The sequence below is a fragment of the Cercospora kikuchii genome (genome assembly GCF_019650295.1).
Source record: "Cercospora kikuchii DNA, contig_00001, whole genome shotgun sequence".
Classification (NCBI taxonomy): domain Eukaryota; kingdom Fungi; phylum Ascomycota; class Dothideomycetes; order Mycosphaerellales; family Mycosphaerellaceae; genus Cercospora; species Cercospora kikuchii.
Genome location: NW_025408582.1, coordinates 1,851,662 through 1,868,039, shown reverse-complemented (window position 1 = coordinate 1,868,039; position 16,378 = coordinate 1,851,662). Strand labels below are relative to the sequence as shown.

At 52.5% G+C, this 16,378-nt stretch overlaps 5 protein-coding genes across 7 annotated transcripts; 1 reads left to right on the top strand and 4 right to left on the bottom strand.

Moving 5' to 3' along the window:
• Positions 1–216: 216 nt before the first annotated feature.
• On the bottom strand, positions 217–1,588 carry CKM354_000066400 (mitochondrial 54S ribosomal protein YmL35; the record flags this gene model as incomplete). Its single annotated transcript, XM_044795762.1, has 2 exons — positions 217–1,019; positions 1,072–1,588. 2 exons carry the CDS (start codon positions 1,586–1,588, stop codon positions 217–219), a joined length of 1,320 nt encoding a protein of 439 aa, XP_044651697.1.
• A 148-nt stretch (positions 1,589–1,736) lies between these two features.
• On the top strand, positions 1,737–2,828 carry CKM354_000066300 (mitochondrial 54S ribosomal protein YmL6; the record flags this gene model as incomplete). The annotated part of the gene is made up of 1 exon (XM_044795761.1): positions 1,737–2,828. The coding sequence occupies one exon, from the start codon at positions 1,737–1,739 to the stop codon at positions 2,826–2,828; it is 1,092 nt and encodes a 363-aa protein (XP_044651696.1).
• A 549-nt stretch (positions 2,829–3,377) lies between these two features.
• CKM354_000066200 (uncharacterized protein) lies at positions 3,378–4,214 on the bottom strand (the record flags this gene model as incomplete). Its single annotated transcript, XM_044795760.1, has 1 exon — positions 3,378–4,214. One exon carries the CDS (start codon positions 4,212–4,214, stop codon positions 3,378–3,380), a length of 837 nt encoding a protein of 278 aa, XP_044651695.1.
• A 463-nt stretch (positions 4,215–4,677) lies between these two features.
• Positions 4,678–13,599, bottom strand: CKM354_000066100 (uncharacterized protein; the record flags this gene model as incomplete). Of its 3 annotated transcripts, none has more annotated exons than XM_044795757.1 (1): positions 4,678–13,599. In XM_044795757.1, one exon carries the CDS (start codon positions 13,597–13,599, stop codon positions 4,678–4,680), a length of 8,922 nt encoding a protein of 2,973 aa, XP_044651692.1. The 3 variants fall into 3 exon arrangements, with proteins under 3 accessions (XP_044651692.1, XP_044651693.1, XP_044651694.1); XM_044795758.1 differs by having other exon boundaries at positions 4,678–7,203; XM_044795759.1 differs by having other exon boundaries at positions 4,678–5,982.
• An 875-nt stretch (positions 13,600–14,474) lies between these two features.
• CKM354_000066000 (uncharacterized protein) lies at positions 14,475–15,207 on the bottom strand (the record flags this gene model as incomplete). The annotated part of the gene is made up of 2 exons (XM_044795756.1): positions 14,475–14,715; positions 14,843–15,207. The coding sequence occupies 2 exons, from the start codon at positions 15,205–15,207 to the stop codon at positions 14,475–14,477; spliced, it is 606 nt and encodes a 201-aa protein (XP_044651691.1).
• Positions 15,208–16,378: the final 1,171 nt, after the last annotated feature.

Genomic DNA, 16,378 nt, shown 5'->3' with positions numbered 1-16,378 from the left:
TGTTAGCGGTCCGCACTGCAAAATTCACATGTAGCATAGATACCTTCTAAAGGAATTGTACAATATGCGATGAGGACATCGATCTCAACATAACGCTCTTGATGCATTTGGGCTCTCACTATACAGTTCTGGGTGCCGTTGCACTCTCCGTAGTCCTTCTATCCCCTCTTATCCATGATGTCATGTCACAGTCAACATCTCACCCTTTCAGTCCGCCTATCTGTACCTCTCTTCCTTCAGTCTCTTATACGGCAGCGGCTCCACTCTCTTCCTCTTGAATTCCACATCCTCGCCAACAATTCCCGCTCTCCGCATCACACCTGCAGTTCCCTCGTCCCACACTGTCCTGAACAGCTCCAGTCCAACGGCCTTCAACTGCAGATCCTTCCTCAGCGCTCTCAATGGGAAATCTTCTCTCCTCGCAAACCTTCCATCCCGCAAACTCTTGACTTCGGCAAGATCAACTTTCTTGCAGACCTTGACAGGAGAGTCAATGAAGTTCTGCGTGGGATCTGTGGAGGCGGGTTGTTCGAGGATGACGATTGACATGCGTTGGTATGGGAGACCGGCTTGAGAGTAGGCCGGTAGCCAGGGAAGGATGACCTGATCTTCTGATTGAAGCTTGCCCAGATCAACGGTGGTTTGAGTGGGAGAAATGGGGACGTTGCAGGCGAGGAAGTGGCAGCGGTTGTCGAAGCCGTCGATCTCAACATTAGGCACATCCGGGTTGACGACAGCGATTGTGACGAGTTTCTCGCCGCGCTCGAACGATTGTATGTCGAGGACGGGTGCGTGTTCGGATATCCGTGTGTCCACAATCTCGCCATGTTGTACGTTCCGGATCTTTCGAGGGTTGTTTGGGTTGGCAAATGTCAGTTTCGTTGAAACGATGGGGTCAATCTCTGGGAGCACATCCGGAACGATGTACATCGTCTCGATACGTTGTATGAGTAAATCGCGTTCGTAGGAGCGCCATTTCTTGTCGGCCAGATGACGATAGATGGGCTTGTTCATGTCCCCTTGTAGTACTGTCAGCACCCGCTTCTGGAGTTCTGCAGCTTCGCGTCTCACCTTGTCCATCCTCGAAGCGCTTCTTGACCATAGGATCATTGATATCAGCCAGAATCTTTGTAGCCTCTAATTTCCGTCTCATATCATAAAGCGACTTCTCCTTGAACGCAATCTCGGCCTCGGTCACGGGCACAGAATTTGACAGTTTCTCGATTCGTTGTCGGTACCTCGCAATCATCTCTAGCTTCTCCGCCCTGTCTTCTTGCAGGAACTTGCGAGCCTCCTGGAAACATTGATAGGGGAGCTGTTCGAATGGAACGTTGGCGCTGCTGGCTATTGCTCGTCTTCGTCGTCGTGATCCTATGGGCATCTTGCCCTGCTCTCGTTGCAGCTTTCGTTCGAGACGGGGCGTTGAGACAGTCAATGGGTCCAGTTCTCGCGCGGGCTTGATCTGCTCCGTTTCGGCGTTCTGGCATGGCGTCGAAGTGCTGAATGAGCGGATGGGTAATGATAATCGTTCATGGCGAGTACATCTCAGGCATTGCGCCATCGGGCGAGCACCTCGTTCCAATGCCATAATGGAGTGAGTATGTTAAGTCGATCCGTGGTGGATGAGACGGAGCTGGTCGAGGTGGATGAAATTGCGGAGAAGCTCGGGAGTGTCGACATGAACCAGATGCACAACAACCTTTGCGACTCGTCTACACCACAACACCACCCCGACAATGGCATCAAAACGAGCGGCGGTGCCGGCGAAGCACCTCTTCAATGGCTTCCGGTTATACGAACAGCCCACGCGATGCTTCACCCGATCCATGGCCACAACATCCCAGGGACCTCACCCAGATCGTCTCCAGGAGCCTCTCACAGATCCGGAAGATACCATCGTCGAAGCCTACGCCGAGTCACAGAGTCCACTCACAGCACCGCAAATGTCGCGCGACATGCTTAAAGACACATTTACTGTGCCTCCTCCCGATTCCTTAACCGACGATGTCACAATACCTCTATCATGGCAGAAAGCCTATCAAGCACCACCGAATCCCTTCCAAGAAAAGGCTCAATGCACCATCTACAACTTCCCATCCCTCGAACCCACCTCCTTCATTTCCTATCCGGGCACACATCTTCTTCTACCCATCCGCAAGGACATCCTCCACCGCGCCGTAATCTTCGAAGCCGATGCCTCGCGCCGCGGAACGGCGAGCACAAAATGGAGATCCGAAGTCCATGGCTCCAACCGCAAAGTGCGACCACAAAAGGGCACAGGAAGCGCGCGATTAGGCGATAAGAAATCTCCCATGCTCAGGGGAGGAGGTGTAGCATTCGGCCCCAAACCACGAGACTTCAGTACGGACTTACCAAAGAAAGTGTACGATCGCGCTTGGAGGACGGCGTTGAGTTATCGGTACAAGAAGGGAGAGTTGATCGTTGCCGAGGACAAAATCGATGTGACTGGCGTGCACGAGAACAGCTTGGAAAGATACATGACTGATGTGCTAAAGTGGAATGGGCTCGGGAACCACGATGAGAAGAAGTATGGCAAATCATTGTTCTTGACACTAGAACGACGAGAAGGCCTCTTTTCTGCGCTGGAGAAAGGCAAGATGCACAGACATGCAAGGGCCATTGAAGCGGGATGGGTTGACGTGAAGGATTTGCTGGAGGGAGGGAGACTCATTGTCGAGAAAGCGGCGCTCGAGCAATTGTTTGAGGAGCATGAGAGTGACTTGAGACCTAGCGAGAAGCTGGTGATGCAGATGCCAGAATTGTACGATGAAGTCGAAGCTGGGAATCGTGCCCTTAGTTTGAGCTGAGTTGCATAATGTACTTCAATATGCTTCATGATGTCCACAAGGCACATAGAGCTGTGTATGTTCTCATGATCTTTCACCTTGAGATGCGACAGAATGGTCTGATCACGTCAAAGGTTGCTCGCGAGGTCGTTTATCATCTGCCCGACAAGCCCAGCGCCGTTGTGTAGGGCTCAATGCCTGGTGGCCGAAAGAGTGAGATTCCAAAACTCATGCTCCTGACGGGGCCTACTCCTTGGTCTAGACATGGATAGAGGTATGCGCGATTTGAGCGCCATTGCCAAATCATGCAGGTCGTGGATCATCGCGTGATGGCGAGAATCCTCCTGTGCTCGATCAAAGATTCGGAATCCGGTCTTGCTCAACGGGAGCCTGGTCTACCACTGACCAGGCTTGTTCTCTTGAACCACTTGCCGATGCTGGATCCCGTCCGCTATGCCGTGGTGTTAGGCTGTCTGACACAACAGACATTCTTTATAGTGCACAGCGCAGAGGCGGCCCTGGGTAGCCACACATCTAATCATGCCGTGAGTGTGTCTCATCGTATAACCTTCAAGTCTTCTCCACCTCCACCTCCACTTCCTCTCCCTTCCCATTCCCACCACCCACCTCTTTCGCAACTGCATTCGCAGTTGCATTCGTCAAAGGCCTCCCCTGAAAAGTCCACTGACAAAACCCTCCCAACTTACCCTTCATCTCCTCCCTCTGCCTCGCCCCCTCCACACTCTCCACCGCCGCCAAAATCTTCTCCAAGACCCCTTCGCACTCCTCCCTACTCGCCTTCCTCCCCCTCTTCTTCGCCGCACAAACAACCTCTACTCTCCTCCCCTCCGCCAAAAACCCTTTCAATCTCTCCAACCGATGCATCAAATCATTCTTCTGATCAATCGCCCAATTAATCTCCAAAGTCTTCAACCCTTCTCCACTCACAACTTTCTGTACTCTCTTCTTCTCTTTCGCCAGTTCCTTCGCTTTCTTTTCTGATTCGTACATGTCTTTCTTGTTCAGAATTTTACATTTGGGGATGAAATCTGGATTCCTGGGTTCGTCGGGAACGAGTTGGACGAGACGGTGAGTTTTGGTATCGAGGGTTTTGAGCACGTCGAAACGCGTCATGGGTTTGAGGAGTTTATTGGTTTCTGGATCGACGAGTTGAATAACTTTGGCGGTGATTTCTTCGTTCCATTTCTGGGAGCGCTCTTCTGCGGCGCGGGTCTTGGCTAGACGGCGCGTGGAGGTAGAAAATTGGTGGATGGGTGATCGAGAGCACGGTTGATGGCGTGGGTATTGAAGGAAGGCTTGTCGTGTGACTGGTTTCGAGAGAGCTGGGAGGACAAAGACTTGGTAGAGAGCTTGGAAAGTTGATGAGGTATGCTTAGAGTGTGCCATATCTATCAGATGGATGTGTTGTGGTGTAGCTCAAAGACCAATGCGTGAGCTTCAATGTGAGGTTGAGCTTCAGAGGAGCCCGAAGCGAGGTCACGTGGAGGCTACATGATGTTTCTGTTCAGTCAAGGAACCATCAGAGATCATGCAATGTAGCAAATTCTTAGTATTTATTTAGAGTTCGGACCTATGCACAAGTTCCCTGTCGCTTCGATGCTGCCATTCAAACCAAAATCAGGCTTTTCCATGGAAGAAGCAAAACGTCGAAAACGCCTCTCAGGTGCTGTTCCCTCCAACCATCTTCCCACGCCAAAGGCCAGGTCCCATCCCTAGAAGTACCTCAAAAACGATCAGAGCGAAGCGAAAGTCGCGGGTATCAGCATGTCCAACCAGACAAGAGTTTCCGCCCATGAAAGAAACAATCCGCGCTATGCATAAAAGAAAACTTCCCCGGTTCCCCTCATCTCTAATCTCTCAACCTCCCCAGCAGCTTCTGCGGTCCCAGAAGCAAATTCCGCTTTCTCTTCGACTCTTCGACGTCTTCAGCTGAGGGCTCGGCTGGAGCGGAAGGAAGGCTATGGTGACTCTGGCTATTCGAGCTCGTTGATGTCGAAGATTTTTGCTTCAGGCGATCACTCAGACCGGTCAGATGTCTCGTGATGGAGACTGCACGATTGCGCGAGTCATCTGTATTGGTCGCGCTCGGCGGCGAAAGTCGCAGACCTGGGAGTGACTTCGGTGAAGCGTTGTTTCCGTGTTGCGAGGGCGGCGGTGCGGAAGAGAATCCATTCTCGCCGTTGGTCATGAAGCTTCTGGCGCCGTCTTCAGAGAAGCGCAGATCTGGACTGGAGTCGTCGTATGAAGAGTAGCTCATACTTCGAGCAACATGGCTGCTTGCAGGTCTGGCACTGTACGGTCGACCAGATGCATCCGCGATACTGTTTTCCATGAAGCTGCTTGTCTCGGAGCTCGTTGTTGTTGTCCAGTCGACTGTCCCACTTTGTCCACCAGCCCACGCGGCCTGGCTGCTGTTGGCGCTCATGAATGTGCTTCTGTTCGCAAGCTCTCTCAGCTTCGATGTGACTTGCTTGTTTGGCTTATGGTGACTGAACTTGTTGCCGACAATCGCTCCAGCATGACTGATCAGCGCTCGAACAACATCCTTCTTGAGCTGCATGGCCAGATCGAGGTTTGACCATGTCTTGTTGCGATATTCGAGTGTTGGCAACTTGAAGACCAAATCGTGCACGTCTTCGATGTTACGCTTCCCTTGGCCTTTGTACGACAAGCAGAGGACCATGCTTGGGATCTTGACATAAGCAAGTGTCATGTAGTTCGAAGCTCTGCTCATCATCTGCGTCAGGTCATCGGTAGGGCCGTCCTTCTCCTTCTCCTTTTCTTTCTTCTTCTTGTCTTCACTGGCTTTTTGATATGCCGCTGCGAGTCGCTTGCTCTTCTCATACTTGCTGTCACGGTCGTCACTATCGGCAGTACTATGCATCGTGGACAATGAGCGCTGACTAGGCGTTCGTGCTGGCGTGAGATTCGATTGTGACAGAGCGCTGCGAGATGCGGGAGATCTCGCACCGGGACTGCTTCGGGTGGACTTGTCCGAATGCTGGAAGATTGTAAGAGCATGCAAGCCGTGATGACTGGTGTTGGAGATGCCCAGACCCTTGGTCTCGGATTTTGTCTTCTTGTGCTTGGTCAAGGTCAAAGTGGGCTTCAATCGTGCATCCAGAGAGCCTGGGCCATTTGGATCGCTTTGCATATCAACGTGATCCGTGATTGTTGACTCAAATGACGACTGTGGGGTGGTCTCTCGCTCCGCCTCCTCGTCCTTTCCATCTTCCGCAGGCAGCATGTTTTTCACCATGAATGGCGAGAAGCCTCCGTCGAAGGCACTACCTCCCACGCCGGGGAAGATGTATTCGAATATCCTCTTGGCGACATCTCGCTCTATCTGCAATCTCAGCGGCACCAGATCGACTTCAAAATAGTCCACAACAGGTATGCCGGCAATAGCTTCAAGCATCAGCCATTGAACACGTAGCATTTTGCCGTCGCGCAGCCTGCGACCACCCTTGCCCTCGTCCGTGAAGGGTGATATGATCTCAGGATAGATCGCATCCTTCAGCAGATTGTAACCGTTGATGCGAGTGATCTCCACGCTATTGTAGTTCGACCCATCATAATTGTCAGTCCGATCGAAGCTAGCATCCTTGAGCTGCAATTCGATGAGGGACTCGCCCATCTCTTGGATTAGATGCCATGCGATCTCGCGGGACGCAATGTGGATGTGCATGAAGCCGCTACTGTTCTCCGGCTCTCTGCGCTCTTCGACGTGCTGCTGAGAAGTGGTGATAGCTTTCATCATGAAGAACAGCTCGTCCTCACAACTGGCGAGCTCTTGATCTAGCTTGATCCGGTCCTTCCAGCCTTGACGATCAAGGAACTTCTCATTCACTTGGAAGTGCATCTTGATCTCTTCGAGTTGTCTGATGCGTTCTTGCAACATCTGCACCATTTCAGGAGCACCAGTCAAATCACTAAAGTCGGACGCCAACATGATCTTCTCGAGTCGTTCGCTTCTGGTCTTCTCCAGAGGCTCATTGTACAGCAGGAGATCCATAGCGATGACGTACATTGCAAAGTACTGCGTCGAGTCGCATATAGCACGGAACTGTGGGAACTCCAGCCAAACGTGATCCATGCGAGTTTCGGCCTCTTCTGCACTCTCAGCCGTGGTTGGCTCTCCTCCAGAGATGTCGTCGTTGTACTTCAGACGCAGTTGGTTGTACTTGTCGTAGCGCAAGCTTGCTGAGGTCCTATGCACAACGCGATTGAACCCATAGGGGTTTGTTTGAAATTCGAACATGATCTCCATCGGAGCCCAGGGAGGCCAGTATGTACCAGCTTTGACACCATATCGATTGGCAGAGTAGAAGTGCAAGTATTCGGTAGAGAAGTTCTTGGTACTTGTAACAAACATCTGCACACTGTCTGCGGCAGCATTGAAGCGTCGTTGTACCAGACCACTGACGTCGTCGTCGATTTTGTCCTTCTCCATGATTTGGATGACCTTCAACTGCATTCCCTTAGCCGTAACGAGTACAGCCGATTTAGGGTTCTTTTCGCTTTGCAGCTGGACTTGCGGAGCGATTAGACGGAAATGATACGTATTGAGCGCAGCAAACTCCATAGCAATGTCGTCCATAGGTCCACCAGTACCATTTGTCGTCCATCGATCGAGCTTGTCTGCCTCATCGGCATCAACAAAACTACGACCATCGCGAAGCAGCTCGTCGATGCGGTCCTGGACGGTCTCATCGTCATCCGCGTCCGGCGACATGACGCTGTACTGTGTGGCGTACGACTTCTGCCGCTTGGGTGTCGATGGACTGTCGCCATTCTTCCGCTCTTCGAGCACGTCCAGAATGAATTTGACTGCGCGGCGGGACATGTAGTATACAAAACCACGCCTTTGACCATTCTGATGAATGTAGCGCAAGATGATGTTCCTGAGGGAATTGTTCCATTTGATCTGCGCATTGTGCACAATGAAGCGATTGTTGAAATCGCTGGTGTAGTCCGCTAGAGGTGCGCCATCGACGTGCGCAGGATCAGAGTTGTTGGCATAAGGGTTTTCATGCGCTTCGAAGAACTTTTCGCTGGTCTCCAGATCAGGAACCGCCGAAGGGTCCTCGTCATTCAGTCGTTGCAGAAGCTCGTCGAGAATGTTTTGGAGGAATTGGTGTTTGCCTTCCAAGGACTTCGTGTGATTCCTCAAGGCATCTACTTTCGCTTGTAATGCTTCCACCGCCTCCTTGTTCTGAGAACTCTCCCGTACCAGCAAGACTTCTTGCTCACCCAGTGTTCTTGTGTTTTGTTCTTGCTTTTCTTTAATCAATGTCAGTCGGCGCTCAATGAGTTCGGCCTGTACGCGTCGTGGATCGTTTTTTTGCGACATGACACAGTAGTGAGTTGGCTCTTCGCCAAACGGACTCGTCCGCGATGGATCTCCAGCAATGGTGCCGTTGTGGTCTGTTTGCCGGAAATAAGTGAATCGAGGGGCGTATCCCAGAGGTAATATCTTTGTTTCTGGGTCAGCCTCGGCGGGCAGGATCCAGTCCAGCTCTACAAAGTCATCCATATCGATCCAAGAGAAATCGTTGTCCGGAATATCGAATTTCGACATGTCCACCAGAGGTACTTGGCCATGAAGTGATGCAAGCGTCTCATCATTGGCCTTTTCGATGTCTTCTGCCCTGGTGCCTACTATGGCAGCAGACAGAGCACGCAAATCGGCCGAGATGAAGTCGAGCTGTGCCTGATTGATGCGCATGCCACTTGTTGTCTTGGCGCGAGCGCCCTCTTTGCCTTTCAGATCGAAGTACTCCCGCCTTTGATGCAGATCCAACATAAAACTGTCCAGTCGCATCTTGAGTCCAGTAGCGGAGACGGACTGCGAAGCGTAGTCTTCGGCGTCTTTGTGTTTGTAGACATGGCTGATGAACAATGGCGACAGCAGCAAGTTGTACTTGATCGTGGCCATATGACGACCGAACTTCTTACTCTTCTTCTCTTGAATGCCCCACAGCGGTCCTTGTTTGATTGGCAAGGACATGACGCCAGAGAACATTGACCACCAGCTGTAGAAGTGAGAAAAGAAGCGAGGGGTGAGATGGACCGAATTATAGTTGTTCGACGGCTTGAGATTGTTGACTGACCAATCTCGATCATGTGGTGCAGAGACAGCGATCGACATGTGGATGTGATGGCTCCTGAAATCGCGAAAGGCATCGTACTCTTCGCCATTCGGGCCGTTCTTAGCAAAATCTGGATGTTTCAGCACAACATCATAGTGCGGTTTGAACTTGAAGCTTCGTTTGCCTTCTCCAATGTCGCGCTCAAACATGAGTCCGGCAAGCCATGTCACCTTGCCCGAAAGCTTCATGACGACCTTCTTGAAGTGGGCGTTGTTTTTCGTGATGCTCGAGCTCGATGTGCTACCATCGTCAAGGTTCTCCAGCTCTTGCGAATGACGAGCGTAGTTGGAGAAGTCAGGCACAGCGAGAATGTACTCGCCGCTGTCGACAGTGAAGAACTTGCGAGGATCGTTGTGTTGAGCAATGTTCCAGTTGACATTGTCCCGCCAAACCATTACCAAACCGGCTCCTTGACCGGTAACAACATAAGGATCCCTAGACCCCTTGATGAGGAAGTGGACATCGCCATCACCTTTCCAGGCGACATTAATTCGAGAATGGAAGGACAGGCGGATCTTGTCCCAGAAGCCAACGCGATCTGAGGGATCGACTGGTGGCTTGGTGAAATTCTCAATGACCTGCATCGTGTCTTGAATGGCAGGCTGATACGATGTTGACCAAGATATCTTCGTCGGGTTGCTTGTGTTGATCTCAATCTTGATGTCAGAATACGTCTTGACAGCCGAAATTGTGCGTTGAACATCAATGGAAAAGCCCTTCGCGCCGGCCTGCATCTTCTCGGGAGGTACGACCTGCACAGTGACACTGCGCTGCGACTCGATATCACGAAATTCTTCGGCGATCACAAAGTCTGTTCGTACTGACATCGCGGGTAGTCGAGCGGACTGACCAGCCGCCAATGTTGGGATGTGAAGCATAGGCAAGGGATAGTCGCGCAGCTGTACGCGTGCCTCACCCATCGTGAGGTGCACATTCATGGGGATCAAAAGACCATATTCCATGTTTCGTGGCATGCCCTTGCCGACACTATGGAGGAATTTCGAGTACTCCTCTATGGGGAAGGTCGGCTTATCGACGGTAATGCCCAGATCCGTGATTGCGACTACTGCCAGACCCGGCCGCCTACTCCATGAAAGGATAGGCTCACTCTGGTCCACATCGTCAATGTCATCTGACACGCCGAACAGTTTGCGAATCTCCTTGATAGCATGGCTCTGGAAGGTCTTTACGCGATCAATACGAGCTTTCCACGACTGTGCGTTGTAGATGTCCAGCTTCTCCCGTGCTTTGTCGATCGAGACAGCAGCGGACTCGCTGATGCCACATTTTCCCTCTGCGTCGTAGCGCATGCTACGGCCACGCCTGTGGCGATAGCTATCTCTAGGACTAAGTCTCTCGCCCTCTATGCTTTGACTGCGCTTGGGAGGATTGTGTTGCCGGTTGCGGGACCTCGAGCGCGAAGAATGTCCGATCTGAGCAGACTGTGCTCGAAGCCTCGACGATCCTTTCTGCTTGCTTCGAGATAGACGCTTCTTCTTCAGCTCGAACGCTTCCTCCCGGGCAAGTCTCTGCTTTTGCTCTAGCAGCCCTGCGCGATAGATAGCCCCGAGTTTGGATTCGAAAAGACTATCTTCGATATCAAACAGGAAGATTTGACTGCGCACGGTGATCCGAGGAACGTGCTTGGGGCCTTCGGGCTCCTTGGCGAGGATGTAGTCATTCGTACCTGTCCGGAAATGGTGTTGCATCTGTTTTGATGTCTTCACAATGTTCGTGATGTTGTCAAATATTGCGTGCACTTCGAGTGAATGCGGTATGGATATCCTGATGGCTTCAGATGCGACATCGATGGACTTCTCGCTCAACGTGTTCTTGCCAACTTTCCGACGCACATCGCGCAGGTCGAGGCGAAGTATCTTAACGCTGACAACGCGACTCCACGCAGTCCTTGTCGCGGGAGCCTTGACATATAGCCGTGCGTTTTTAGTGCGCAGGAAAGGCGAAGACCATCGATGCCGGCCACATTCAAGGTAGCAGATTTGTAACATCATTGGAGGGTCGGCGGGTGTCTTCGCTTTTATCTGAAGCAAGCTTGCTTTAAAATCGATCGCAGTGATCTCGCGGCCGGCAAGCTCTACAAGTTGAGGGTCAGCCACAGACAGTCCTCCGCTTTGTGCTCGACTAAGACCTGGGATGGGCGGCTTGTCCTCCCCTCGATCCAAGAAAGTCTTCTTAATCACGGTGGCAGCAACGCCTATGGCGAAGTGGTTGTATAGAGAGTATTGCAACAGGATACTCTTTGCGAAAGAATTGACATGGAATATGGGCCCCTGGGCATCCGTCGATGTAGAAAAGGCAACCTCGAATCGCGGCACCGATAGGAAAGACTCGGATTCTGAGTTTTCGATGGAGTCGACAATAAGACCCTCGAGATTTTGTATATGAAATGTGAGCCGGCGGCCGTCAGCATAGCTGTGATAGCGCTTGCGATGTGAATGATGCTCGCCATGCTTGGCCGATCTGTCCTTGTTAGGTGTCCTAATGATTGATTTTCGACGATCGGTTGGGTCTGAGGTCACCGACGCATCGTCTCGTTGGGATTTGTATTCTATCGCCCAGGACTCCAGCTGTAAGCCAAATCCACGTGAATCCTTCGAGACTTGCTCATCAACTCCCGCAAGCTCCAAACCAAAGTCCGAACCTTCGAATTTGAATTGCTGGAGCCAGTTTGGCGCCCGACGCAGAAAGCTTGCTTGTGCTTTACTGCCAGCGGGATTGCTCGCGAGTACATTCCGCCGGAGTTGTTGGACGACTTGACGCACGCCTTCGCATATATCCGGGCGGACCAGGAAGACAGTGTACGACTGTGCTCGCCCGGAAGCAATGACCGAAACGTCTGGAATGGCATTGACGTCTACCTGTACTTCCACAAAGTCGCTCTGCAGAAGATCGTGTCTGTCTCCAGCGGCACTCTGGTAGTATAGCTTGTGTCTGGAATGGCGATAGTAGGAGTTCAAGCTGTAATGCAGGCGACCATCGGTCGCATGGGACGATTCGCACTCCCATGCAACAGAGGATACAGAGGATATCAGCAGGTCAAAATCTCCCTCTTCGGCATTAGCTTTGTCCATGGGGGGTAGCGATATACGGAGAACTGGCTCCTGCACAGAGAACTTGACATGTGCCTTGGGCAACAGCTGGGATATCATGTGATGATGTGTTGACGCAGGTTGATCGTGTTGAGGGCGTCTGGATCGTCGTTTCAATATCTCACGGACTAGTGGCAAATGCTTCGGATCCAGATCCACTGAAGGAGAGGTGCAGACAAAGTTGGCGTAAAGCATATTAGTATTGCGATCAGTAGGCCCGTCGTCTCTGGTAGCTTGAATGGTACGCGAAGGGAGCGTTGTCTTGACTGTTGCAGTGATCATGGGCACATATAGCATGCGTTCCGGGTGTTCGAGACCATCGTCAATGCCCGCAGCAATCGCGATGCCTGTCAGGAGACCTTGATGTGCGACGTCCTTGGTTGAGAAGTACATCCTGTGCGCTGGACTCTTAGGATCTAATCGCAGAATATCAAAGCCCAATTCCTTCATTGCGAAGTTGAAATAGACGTTTCTGTCGCCGTGGGCTTTAATGGACAACTTCTTAGACAGGCCAACGAAACCCACGGCGAACTGCACTTCCTGGATCCCTCGAAGCACGGAGGCGATGAATGCTCGAGAATCGGACACAGCGCGAACGATGTGATTGTCGCGACTCCCAGGATCGTCCAACTCACCAACAACAGCTGCCAAATGATCGCTCGAGCCACGCCTGTCGCCTTGTGGTTGAGCATATCTGCCGCGAAGCAGATCGGCCAACCGCTTGGCATGCTCGATGTCGTCGTACGGCACATTTACACGGCCAAGCTTGAGTGCGATAGATGCATCACGAAGGCCCTCCCGGTCTCGATGCAGCATGCCGTGTATGTTCACCGTGCAGTAGTCGAGCACCTCAGTAGAGTCTCGGCCTTCCGGAGTGAACAGCACGCTCCTGATCAACGCCTTCCACTCGGCAGGACATTGCGTATCTGGTCGGTGCTTGTGGTGCTGGAATAGCCTGCTCCGGTCCACTGTCTGCGATCTCGTGTCGACCGACATGGTCAAGCGCTCCATCCGGACAGATCCGACTCCCACGACATTCAGCGTTACTGCTGTTGCGATCAAATCAAACAGCCTCAGCCACCCAATTTGTCGATGCAGCCTCTTGATCTTCTCCTTGACTTCCGTCAGCTGCCTCCACAGCTTCCCATGTCCATCTGCATCCTGCTGATCTACCGGCGTCTTGGGCCGTTCTTGCTTCTCTCCTTCAGCGCCATGTCTCCGTCGAGCCTCATCCAAAGCTCTCAAATCTACCGTGACCACTAATTCCGTAATGACCAAGCTGCACCATGTTGGCAGGGCGAATGTCGGGCGGTGAACAGACAGGCCAATGCCACGAATATTGATCTTGAGGCCATTCCGCGGAGAGAAGGCGATGCGTCGGAAGCCCGAATAACCCACGCGTTGGACGGAGACACCAGTGACAATGCGCAGAACGGCAAAGACGACAAATGTGAAGAGATAGCCGACGACTACTAGCCCCAGCAAGAAGGACAGGGTCGGCACAGGCATGTCGAATACGAATGCGCTCTGTCCATCAGTGCACTTCGGTTGCGCGTAGTTCAATGACGCGCTCTATAAGGACGATTGCAGCGTTCATAGTCTCGTGTCAATTCGTGAGGTCGTGGAATTCGAGGTCGGTGTTCGTGGGTCGTGTGCTCGTGTGGTCCGCGGGGATAATCGTGGCGGAGCGGGAGGATGAATGCATGCAGGCAGCGGGCAAGACGGCGGGAACGTGGGCGTGAGTGAAGAGCGGAATGGGTGTCGGTATGTGCTGGCAGTGCCGCGAGAGAGTGGAGCGGCCGTCGAGTGCAGGAAGGAGAGGGAAATGGATGTTTTGCTAAGTATCGATCAGTGCACATTCACTACGAGGAGCTGCAAGATGATGCGCGGCTGATTGACAGCGATCATGAGCGAGCCGACGCACCCGGCGTGGATTTCCTTTTCTCCAACACGTGCCGGGCAGCTTCCAGCACATCCAGCTACATGTGTATGGACGCTCGTATCACCCAATGGCGACGATGTTGTGTACGACGACTCGTCTGCCCTGCAACACACTTCTGAAACACGATCTGATGGTCGTGAGCAGCGAAGCTCGGGCCCCGTAGGAGGCTCTTCGGCACGTGGCCGCCCGAAGTTGCCGAGTGGAGCTCCTTCACCATCAATCACATTTGCCCTTGACTAGAGATCCGGTGCAGCGTATGAAATCCAACATCCGCAAACGACATTCACAGGACTGATCTCGCGCCACACAATGAACATGTCTGTCGCTAAGCAAAGCATTTCATTTCAGCTACACACATGTCGAGGCCGTACACCATTGAACGTTCTTCGTGATCCATTTTCAAGCATCTTTCCCCACGACTTCAAACATCCTATGCCGCTACTCAAGCAGGCGCGACAGAGGGAGGCAGAGCGCCGAATGTGCAATCTTCCTGGTGGTGGACGTAGATGCCACTGGTGGGCTTGGTTCCCACACGGCCTGCGAGCGAAACGTCAAACAGGCGGCAGTTGCCACCCGGCTTGAACGAGAAGCCCTTGCATTTTTGTTGAGAAGCGTTATCTGAAAGACACTTCGCGCGGCATTTAGGATAAGTACCGAAGTCATCGTCGGTTTCCTGGGCATACCTGCGTAGAATAACTGATCAGTATCCCAACCATGCAAGCTCCAAGCGACAGCGAGATTAGGATTTGCGCAGTGCTTTCCATATATCTTGCGAAGTCCACAAGCAGATGGAGAGGAAGGGCGACTCACCATCCTGGATTCATGTGCGGCGTTCCGCCCACGATACCCGCAGGAAGCTCGTAATACACGGTTGTGGCATCCGTCGCGCGGGTATTGACGCCCAGAGTGCTGTTGTACAGCTTGCACACGCCCAGATTATTGTCTTTGACGACAAAAGATACGCATTGCGAGTTCTCTGGAAGAGCGCAGAAGGCTTGGCATCCTTCAACAGTGTTGATGCCACGTTTGAATGCAAAGTTGAACTTGGGGTCGTTCTCCCGCTGTCCAGTGATCAAGCCGCGCTTGCCAGTGACTGAGCACGTAGGTGTCTGGCGCTCAGTGAGTGGAGACGCGAGTGCGAAGACTGGGAGGAGAGAGAGGACGGTGAACTTCATGGTTGTTGAGGTGTGTTGGTGTTGTGAATGGTGATCAATGTCAGGGGTTGTTCTCGGAGCCTGGTGATGTCGGCGTTGCTGATGATGGGACACTGAAAAGCAGATCTTTCAGTGTTCTTTATACACCTGCCACGAGGTTGCCCGTTGATCGTCCACTTTCCCAACATGGCCGCCATGCTGTGCTACTCAGCGTGGCTTGCACAGTTTGCGGTTATGGCTGACTTGTGTTCGCTTCCGAAAACACAAAGCGAAAGACCTATGCCTCGACGCCGGCATGCCAAGGGACAAGGTCTTGTCTTCTGTCTTGGGAGCATCTCCTGCAGCGCATTGCAGGAATTCCCTGCCGAGCCGACCTGGAGCACGATTCGGGGCCAGCTCGCTTCCTTCCCAAGACGAATCTGGCTGCGCACACTCGAACAGGAAAGCTCCCAAAACTTGGAACGTCGGAGAGATGTCGAATACATCCGCGTCAGACCTGTTTGCGGTAAGATCTGCATCAGATCAGCATCAGCTTTGCCTCAAAGCAGTTCTGGAAGCTCTATTATTGACTCGCCAACTCGCGTATGGGCGACATACACTCGCCATACATAACGCCCTCGCGACCAGGCTGCGCTCTGACCAGAGGTGACTCGACTGTACTTGCACGCATCCGCCTTCCTCGCCTCCATCAGCCGACACATCAATGTGGCTTCAATTCCAAGCCTTGGCTGCCGCCGAATCCGCCCTCGACCAATGCTGCGGTGTCGCGGCTCCCAAAGTCAGTTCAACGTCGCGCTTAAATCTGCCAGGATAGCCACGTTCTCCTCGCTTCTTCCCCTTTTGAGCAAGTGTGCTAACGCCTCTAAGCCTCGTCTTGGCGAGGCGTAACTTGAGCTTCAACAGCATAGCCAATAGACTTTCTCCAAACTTCAACTTCCAAGCCTATACCAAGTCGCTGCCAACACCAAACGACCCATATGGCCTGACCCCAAGAAAACCGTTGTCATGCAGACGTGACAAGTTGATATCGGTAGCGAGGATGCGCACGCTGTCGCCACGTGGAAAATGGCGCACACGACGCTGCACGCAAAACGCACGTACGATCTAAGCCACGAGGCGAGACGCCGAATACCAGGCTATCGGCCTTGCCGCCCCTGTCACAGCTATCGAGTCGTCGCAAAAGGAGATGATT